Below are 10,037 nucleotides of genomic sequence, written 5' to 3'. Positions count from 1 at the left end.
CAGTGTTCAAGGCCAGGCTGGCTAAAGTCTCAGGCAATCTGATCTAGTGAGGATGTGTCCCTGCCCATGGTAGGAGGTTTGGACTAGATCATCTGTAAGATCCATTCTAACCCCTAAAATTCTATGATTCTATGAGTTGCCATGTTAAGGCTCCTGTCCTGGTTACTGGGCTAGTCTAAGCAAAAGCATTTTTTAATAAAAAGTTGAAACTTCACTTGGTGGTGGAGAACCCCTTTGAGAGATAAAGGTTGTTACGGGTGTAGAAAGAATGCAGTCACTGTGCAAAAAAATTAGGCTGCAAGGTGTGTGCCAGACCCATGCTGAAGGAGCAGCTGCCAGCAGATTTGCAGACAAAGAATCCTTTTCCTAATCTCATAGCTCAAAACATGGCAATTAAGAAAACCCAGAAAACATCAAGAGGCAGCATATCTCATCACTAACGCCACCACCCTCCTCACATGCATCAGCAGATAAGAGAAAACCTCCCCATGTAGAATAATTATTGTTGGCAAGGAGAGTATTGATGTTGGGGAAGGAGGACAGCTTGCTTCTCTTGACTACTTGCACTAGCCCTGCACATCCTAGAGAAGAAAAATAAAGCCCTGTTTTGACTAGCAAGCTGAGCAAACAGGTCTTATAAGTTAAACAGAATGAGACAGAGACAGGGAGAGAAGGAAAAACACCCTGGCTGAGAGCAGCCCATGCCCCTTGCTATGTGTGCACACAGCTCTGGCGAACCATGGACACAGTATGTTGAGGCCATGTACATTTATCCCAAGGAAAACAGCTCAAACAAAATAACTAGAACAACTGTGCAGCTGGCAAACAGTGTCCTGACTTGTACCTTGAGCTTCTATTTGAAGCATACAGGTCTTAGCTGTTGCTTCAATAGCAAGTGTTTCAGATGAGAGACTCAGACATCTGGGAGCCTCCTCAGTGGACCAAGACTGCAAAAAGTTCTGACTTTGGTATTGACCTTCATGGGACAATTCCCTCCCATTGTCCTTTTTTTTTTTTTTTTGCCAGTTGTTAGGGACAGAGTATTGGCAAATAGACACCCATGTTACATGGTGCAGCAGCCTCTTAGCTACCTGATAACAGGGCTCAAGTACCATCTCCCAGTCTATTTCAGATGGGTAGGAATGTTACAGTCAGCAGTTCAGCTAGATATAACCACCCCTTCCACATTTTGGTATCAGGTCTTACTTTCTATGGTTCCACTGGTTTTAGTGAGATTGCATCCAGACCACAGAACAAGACATGGGGCAAGGCAATGTGGAGCAGCCTGGTTTTAGCTACCTGGAACAGGTAGGTGAGTGATATGCCTTTCCTGACTGGTTGGACATCAGGGTTATATGGAGGGAGTTTTTACAGAGAAAAGAAAAGATCCTTCCAGAGGATCTCAAGGCCTTTAGCGTATTTTGAAAGTGCCTAGGTCATCAGGGAGCCTGTATTCCTTGACAGTCATTAACAGTTTGGCTTGGGAGTCCCTGCACTCTGGAGGTGACTGTCTTCATAACTTCGTGTTTCCTGTAGTCTTACAGATGCAAAATTTGCTTTGCAATTACAGACATTAACTGCATGTAATGAGTGCTGCTCTGAGCATTCTTCCCAAAGTATTTTGGATTCTAACTTTTCTAACACAAAAATTATTCTTAGTGGTTAAAGCATTGTGTTTAGTGTGCTTGTAGCATGATTTCTCAATAATTCTAAGGATTATCTTAAAACTTAGATTTCTTAAATGTTTCTCTGTGTGTGAGATCCCCTGAATACTCTTTTTTTTCTCTCATCTATCTATTTCAGGTTTTGCCTGTGTTTAATGCAAATTTTAACCTTTGGAGAAGTTTGTGTATTGCAGTACCGGAAAACTGGCAAATGCAATTAAAAATGGGGCTGCATGTTTGAGTAAGCTCAAACCCAAACTCAGCTGATTGTAATTAGACTTGCTGAGAATAAAACAAAATTGCAAAGGAAAAACAGTCCCACTTCCATCCCCCTCCACAAAACCATAAACATTTCTATGAAATTGCGCCATTTTTTTGAAAGATAAAAAGCAAAAGTGAAAATCACATTTCCCAGGGGTATTCGATTTCATTTCTAAATGTATCTCAACTGTTTTTTAGGGAGAAATAATTTTTCAGTAATCTTTGTTAAGCAGATCTCTTATTTCAAGATGCCTGTTTTGCAATCAGAGTGCAACGTGCATCGAAATGTTCCTATCTCTCCCCTCCCAGCTATCACAAAACCAAAATTTTCTGGTTCTGCTGCCAGTGAAGCTTTTTGCCCTCAAATGCCCCACTGCAATCTCCACCTGAGCTTTAACCTGATAAAATTTCAGTGGTGCCAAATACCAGCTCAGGTCCCATCTGAGCTCTTAGATTACTTAGCAGGTTGCAATTACTGGTTTGGGAGGGTGATGTGCATGTGAGAGCAGTAGGGAAAAGATACATTCTGAAAACCTGTTTTAAGTGTTTACAAGTGGTTTCCTTGACTCCTCTGGGAAGGTTGTCTGAGCCAGCTGTATTCCCTGTGAGGAAAGCATGGCACAACCAGACCCAGAGTAGCTAGAGCCAAGTCGCTGGCAGAGCCAAGTTCTCTCACACTCTCTTTCTTCCAGCACTGCTTTTTCTTTTTGTTTTTCAATGTGCCGAGTTTGTTTGTTTTCTTTTATTTTAGATTCCTTAAAAATAGGCCTTTCACATCTTGAGGCCCCTGCACACCATCAGAAATGTAATTACAAGGCATGAGTTGAAAAATGTCAACTAAGTCTTAACTGACTTAATCCCAAAATCAGATGGAATGGACCACATGACTGTTAGCAAAAGGCAGTGTAAATGTGAAGGGTTTTTGTCTGGTCATCAGGGTCAAGTCACTCGTGTGTGTAGGACCAGCTGTCAGAAACCATGTGAAGGTGTTGTATTGAGCCTGGAATTGATCCCTCTCTTCCTTCTCTTTCTGCTCCCAGCAACCCTTGTCATTCAAATGGAATCTGAGGCCAAATGCACATCATCCACCTACAAGGTGATGGCAAAGTAAAATTGTTCTCACTACTCTCATTACTGCACTGCAACATTTTTGGAAAAGGCAGGATCTTGCTTTTGGTCTCAACAAAACCTACAAATGTTATCTAAAGGGTGAAAACTGAGAAGACTCTTGCATTGGTACCATTTTAGTGAGAAATGAGTTAAGTCCAACACTGCCTAGTCATGGAAATAAAAATCTGTCATTACAAACCTCATCTGGATTTGAGATACCAGTCAACATACTGAGGACTAATAGCATATTGATTCCAAGGAAAAAACAATAACAACAGAAGACTTAATTAGCTGATGAGGAACATAATTGTCTCTTGCTATAAACATTTCATCTCACCCCGAACTAAATTTTTGCAATGCATCTAAAAGTTTCCATGGGGGCATACTGGAAAGGCCCATCTCCTTCTCACATCCATATAGCTGTAGTTCCCTGCTTTGGACCTAGAACAATGCCAGGAAATTTCCATCCTGGATGCATTGATGATCAGAGAGGGCTTTTTGGAATGCAACTGCTTGGAAACTCCAGATGTTGACTCCAGAATGATATCAGCACCTGACTTCTTCCTGTAGGTGCTGTGATGGCCTGCCATGCTCCCATGGCTCATGATGGCCTTATTCCTTCAGCTCTCCTGCTCCTGCAGCTTCAGCAGACTTAGAGTTGGTCATAAAAAGTTCTGAGGAATTATCACAAACTTTGATTTAGGGCTGAGAAAAAACAATGATAATATTTTTAAGGTTTTCTGAGATTATTAGGTGAACATGACAAAATTTAAAGAACAGATGAAGGGGGCCTCCAGTGCAAAGTATCAAAATGCTAGGACCTGACTCAGCCTAGGGTCTTTCCAAGGTGCAGTGTTTCAGGTTCAATGAACCAATGCTTTATGATAATATTGTATTTCCTTCTGAGACTGCTGAAAAACTCGAGATGTGTGGTGATTTGACTCTGAGTGGACACATTACCTCCTCCAAGACAATGGTACAAGAGGATGGAGAATGGAGGTTTTGGTCAGTTCATCACATGTTGTCTCTGTTGCTCCTTCCTCCTCACGGGGAAGACTCCTCATGCTCTTCCCCTGCTCCAGCATGGGGTCCCTCCCATAGAAATCAGTACTCCATGACCTTCCCCAGTGTGGGCCCTTCCTATGAGGTGCAGTTCCTCATGAATTGCTCCAGTATGAGTCCCATAGGAGGTACCACAATTGTGCATCTAGATGCTAGAAATAGCGTAGTCCAGAAACCTTCTAAAACAGTGAATGATGGGGTTTTTAAGGGTACTTGAACCTTTTTCTTTTCAGGAAAGTATGTGCTGCTATTGATATTATTAATCTATTTGTCTACTCTGCCTTACAAAAACTCTAGGTCTTGCTGTACCGTTAGTTGTTTGTGACATTTTAGAGTCTGGAAGAAGTGCAATGTCCCACTCAGGGTTAAGAAATAACACCTTGATACAACTAGAGACTGATCAAGAAGTAGTGCTGGTAGTATATTTCCTCAGAGAATTCCCAACCGGATTCCTAAGGTTGTTTAGATCATGGTTTTAACCTGAAGAGATAAACTCCTATGAAACAGACTGGAAGCTGAGTTTGGTTCTTTATTGGTACCAGATATCTACTTTGCAGTGTTGACATGCAGTAGAGCTGGATCATCACTTACCACCCAGGGCTTGCTGCAGAAGTTGTAGATGGAGTAGAGAGAGTTGACCGTGTGAAGGCCACCATACTGGAGGCCAATGACAAGGCTACGGAAGTCTTCTCCCAGTGCCATGCTGTATGCATGCTGACGAATCAGGACGAAGTCCGGCTTGAAGGACCTGGAAGAGAGGAGAGGAGTGATGTTTTACTTGCAAACACTCATAAACACTTCTAACCTCTCCTTGATTCTTTTCCATGCTTCCCCTTTCTTTTTGCTAACCCATGTTGCTCTTCTCTGCGCCTCTTGTCATGGGTTGCTTGTGTTAGAAGGTAACAAACAAAACAAAACCCCTTAGTCATTAAAAACGGGAAAAATCCAACATAGCTGCAAGTGTGAGAGCATAGAAACAGGCCAAACAGATTTTCTGTAGTTTCCAAGTCACTCAGGCATGCACAGGAACGAGCCACAAGCAGAGCCAAGAGTCATAAATTCACTGGTGGGGGGATTCTCATTTCTTTGTAAAATCTTGGCCATATTTGGCAAGCTTGTTGCAATGTGCGATGCAGATGAGGGAGCAAGTTTGTTTCTTGATGATTGAACTCGATATTGAAGCAATGCCCAGTGGGTGGGAAGATCATAAGGGATTTCAAAAACCTCTCATACGCATCCATACATTGACATGCATTCCCCCTTTAATCAGTTTACTACATGTGCAGCACATCCCAGGCTCTTGTAGCTATGAGTCAGTCAACAAGTAAAGGGCAAGGCATGGTAATGTAATTAATCAAATGAGCAGAGACCCTTATACTGTGCTGTGACTCATGGCATGGACTTCCAGAACATTATTTAGCAAGGCTAGAGTTAGGACTCCTATGGTTCAACAGTAGCAGCTCTCAGCAAACACACAGAAAAGTGAGGCCTTTTCTAGGTAAGCCAACAGGTGATGGGTTATCTTTCAAGGAGCCAGATTTCACTCCTTGCTGATGCTGTGTTTTCAGAGCCATTCAAGAATCTCTGGAAACAGCAGCTGAAAAGAAACTGTTCCCAAAATGGAGCTCAGCATTTCATTCTTGAAGGCATGGAAGGGGCTTTTCCATTGAAACAGGGGATTATTTTATATGTTAATCAAGGACATTGGAAAAATTTCCATGCTGTATTAAAGATTTTCAGAGAAATGAGTTCTGTAACCAGGTCCCATTACCTCACTACCCTCAAACATTTTCCTTGCTAAGAGACTATAATTTCTATCCTTTGGATGTATGAGCTGGAAATACTTTGGATTTATAGCCCCTATTTATATTTCCATCATTCTGGCAGGGAAATCTGAGATGGTGACTCTGGGCCAGATTGTGGCAACAAACACTGTACACAAAACGCAGCACAGTTTTGTTGTTTTAAAGCTGTTCATTTTGTTTGTTGGCCTTGGACTTTTGTTGTTGCCCACCCGAGACATGGTGAGGAGCAGGCACTGCTTTTGTGATGCAAGAGGCTAAGCTTTGGAAATGTTGTGATTCCCTCCCATGGAGTTTTTTTAAACCCCAGCATGTTCCCTAATGGACTTGGCACCAAAGGTGGTGCTTTCCTCCAGCAGCAAGATGCATAATGTGCATCAGAAAGGCTGTGCTATCGCTGTGCAGCTGATTTATGGACCTCCCCGATGTCAATGGGGATGAGGCAAGTGGTGACCCCCTTCTGAGAAACAGCAAGTGAATACAAATCTTGGAAAGCTTGAGCTGCTCCATTCTGCTGGACTTGCTGTGTAGAAAGCACTCTGGAGGCAGGCACAGGTCCTTAGGAAGGATTAACCAGCTTCTTAGGACCAGGGCTTGATATTTGTGCTGAGTTACTGGACACTTGTGCTGCCTGGATGGGCAGGAGCTCCAGGCATGTCTCTCCTCATCCAGCTTCCTGAGTGTATGAAGAAAAAAATGGACCCTGCTACAGGTCAAGTCTTTCCCCAGACTTGACTCATGGAACAGCACTTGCTGGTGTTGCATGGTAATGATTCAGACCATTGCTCCAGCCTCCCCAGAGGAAGCAGAAGTATTTGACCTTGAACATCTGCCCTAACACCCTGGATGGGGATGTGTTGCTGTGGTGGGGAGGAAGGATGCAAATGAGCATGGCCAGCTTCGGGGGGAGGACACACAGTGGGTGGGAAACTGCCATCAGTGGCTTTACTTATGCCAGCCAAAAGCTCAGAGAAAAAAGCTCGTCTTTTCAGATCCTGGCAAAGGAAGAATTTCTCCACTTTGAAGATGAACACAAGAATACAGAATTAATGTAGAAAGGCCTATTCTCAAACTCTGTGTCCTGTAGGAAGGCAGGGCACTCTCTCATGCAGCCGTTGAGGAGTGAATCTCTAAATCGAAGGTGGGCACTGAATCCCTGTTTTGAGGCATGGAAGAATGTGGATGTTCCCATGGATACTGAGAACAAGGCAGTGGAGTGCCAGGCCTGGGACTAGCTGCAAATAAACACCACTTGGAGAGCACCAGAGCCTATAATGGAGAAACAGAGACCAGTGGCAAAATGAGGGGCAAGGGGCTAGGAAGGATAGCAGGCAGTAAAAGGGAACTGAATAGTCATGGTAAGTCTGGTAGCATGAAAAGCAATTAAATGAGGATACAAGTGGTCTGGAAAAAAAATCAGCTTATTTGCTTCACACAAGGATTCTTGATTTTTCAAGTAGAAGACTACTTTTGGAAGCTACTGCTCATTCTCCAAGTGTAAAGCTTAAACTAACAGAGCAAGCCTTGGATTTGAAATAACTAGTAGCATATCTGCTTTCTTTGCAAGTTCAAACCAATAACATCTCCCATGACAGAAGGTTGAAATCCTTGGCAAACAGACGGGTTAGGCAGAAGTCACACATTTGATACACCATCTCCAAAACCATTGGGTGTGCCAAACTCAGTAACACCTACTGTGCTGAGGTCCTAAGCACCCAAGTCTGGCAGGACTAGGAGAGCTATGGCAGGAGCATGTTTTCCTCTCCACTGCCTCCATGTGTTCCTCCACTCCATCCAAACCTTCCAACCAGTGTTTAGATGACCATGAGTGGTCTTGAATAAAACTGTGCCTAATCCCTGCTAAAGACACACCATGAGAATTGGCTTGGTCTGAAAAAAAGAATACAGGAGGCGCCATTCAAACATCTAATGGACAGGGAGATGGGATAGTCAAATGGAACTAAAAGTAAACCATGGCTTTAAAGTATGTCACTAATAAGCTGTGTTCTGCAAGTTGGTGCAGTGCTCTTCCTGGGCTGTGTGTAGATGTCTCCTTGAAGTCATGAATCTATACTTTTAGAGTATAGATCCATGTATCCTTTTAAGTATAAAGCCTGGATCCAAAATACTCAATAGGAAGAGATCTGACTGCAGAACATAATATCTTAGGTTGGAGCCATCTATCCTTGAACCTATGACAGCATTAGCTGTCGTGTAAATAATTTTGCCAGAAGTGAAGGAATATGTAACATTTTCAGGGATTCCTGATGTTAAATATGGAAGTCCAATATCTCAGGAGCAGCAGTAGCTGTTCTGGTGACCATGTGTCTGACTTCTCTTATTATGAGAAGAGGATCAGTTCTGAAAAGATCATCAATAACATTTCTGTGCAGAAAGCATGTCCCCAGCTGGCTTTGTAGTACAGAAGACGATGACAGCAAACCCTGCTGGGAGGTTTCATGCCTTAAAGAGATCTCCTATTTTTTATTTCTGCATATAGCCATAACTCTGTCTTTCTTCCTGGTCCTTCAGCTTTTCTCACTGAAACACAAAAAGATTCATGTGCATGAAAAAAGGACACACAAGAACAGATTACTTGTATCAGAAATAGTGTGATCAGCACACTAGATTGTCCCTCTGTACTCAGCACTGGTGAGGCCACACTGCAAATACTGTGCTCAGTTTTGGGCTCCTCACTACAAGAAAGACATTGAGGAGCTGGAGGATGTCCAAAGAAGAGGATGAAGCTGTTGAAGGGTCTGGAGCACAAGTCCTGTGAGGAGAAGCTGAGGGAGCTGGAGTTGTTTAGGCTGGAGAAGAGGAGGCTCAGGGGAGACCTTATTGCTCCCTTTAACCACCTGAAAGCAGATTGTAGGGAGGTGGGGTTCAGTCTCTTCTCCCAGGTAACAAGTGATAGGATGAGAGGAAATTGCCCCAAGTTGTGCCAGGGGAGGTTTAATGGATAATAGGAAAAGTTCTTTCATGGAAATGGTTGTCAAGCATTGGACCAGCCTGCCAAGGGAAGTGGTTGAGTCACCATCTCTTCCAAAGGTGTGTGGATGTGGCACTTAGGGACATGATTTAGTGGTGAACATGATGGTGCTGGGTTAATGGTTGGACTTGATGGTCTTAGAGGTCTTTTCCAACCTTAAGGATCCTATGATTCTGTGAGTGTCGAAATACTTTTAAATGACTCCTTTCACTGTGAATTATCACTTGCAGCCAAAGTGTAGCTCTGCTTTATACTTTAGCACCATGAGGGTTTTAGAGAGCTTTTTGCTGGTGCTGTGAGAGAAGGATAGGCTCTCCTGCTCTCTTTCTTAAAGTCTACCAGTCTTACAAGACACTTCACCCTTCATGTCAACAGAAAAAGATCTTCCCTGGACACTGAAGATGCACATCCTTACTTCAGGTTCTGTCTACTCTCCATTGTTCAAGGAGGGTTTATTCAGCTTTCAGACGCTTCCCAGTGATCAACACCTTTTGACTAAGTTCCAGCTCAAAGCCTGTACTATCTGTTTGGCATGACACAGAGAGGAAGAATAGTACATAATTAAGCTGTATGATACAACAAGCTTTGTATTACTGGCAATTAATGAACCCTTCAGGGAAGTTTCTTAGGCATAAATCCAAGCCATAAGTATCTGCAACTACCCAAGAAGTGCGATAATCCCTCCAACTATGCAGTGCCTCCGGTGTCTGACAGCTAGTAGAAAATGGCATTGATAAATAGAAACAAGTTCTTTTTGTGCTTTACTTGGGTCTTACTAGTATTGTTATTACATTGCTTAAAGGTAATGTGAGATCTATGACATTTTCACCTATCACGATGTTAGATTTAACATTATGTTGGATGTTACAACATAAAGTGGGAAAATTGCTAAGAAAAAGATGTCATTTAAGTCAAAACCTCATGTCATATTTTCCCTGGAAAAAAATAAACCCTGCTGAAGTTATTAAAATAAAGAATGAATGTGATTGCTTATATGAATAAGATAATGCAGAGCTGGTTTTAGAGAAACAAGAAAGTAACATAGAATAAAGAATAACCTTTCTTTACTAGACTGGAGGAGAGAAGCATGAGGTTTTTTGGACATCATAATACAGAATGGCTGGGGAAAAAACGTGGGGTGTAGGG

The 10,037-nt window shown here is 42.7% G+C and overlaps 1 protein-coding gene across 1 annotated transcript in view; it reads right to left on the bottom strand.

The window, feature by feature from the left end:
- Window positions 1–4,688: 4,688 nt before the first annotated feature.
- Window positions 4,689–10,037, bottom strand: part of LOC103802716 (synapsin-3-like) — a gene marked incomplete at its 3' end in the record, with an annotated part of 39,754 nt that continues 34,405 nt past the window's right edge. The window contains exon 4 of the mRNA XM_009075234.1: window positions 4,689–4,845. Coding sequence (XP_009073482.1) covers window positions 4,689–4,845 — 157 coding nt within the window. The remainder of the gene's footprint in view (window positions 4,846–10,037) is intronic.

The sequence above is a fragment of the Acanthisitta chloris genome, unplaced genomic scaffold (genome assembly GCF_000695815.1).
Source record: "Acanthisitta chloris isolate BGI_N310 unplaced genomic scaffold, ASM69581v1 scaffold6215, whole genome shotgun sequence".
In the NCBI taxonomy this organism is placed as follows: Eukaryota; Metazoa; Chordata; class Aves; order Passeriformes; family Acanthisittidae; genus Acanthisitta; species Acanthisitta chloris.
Note: the sequence above shows the minus strand (reverse complement) of the source record. Positions and strands in the feature narration are given on the sequence as shown.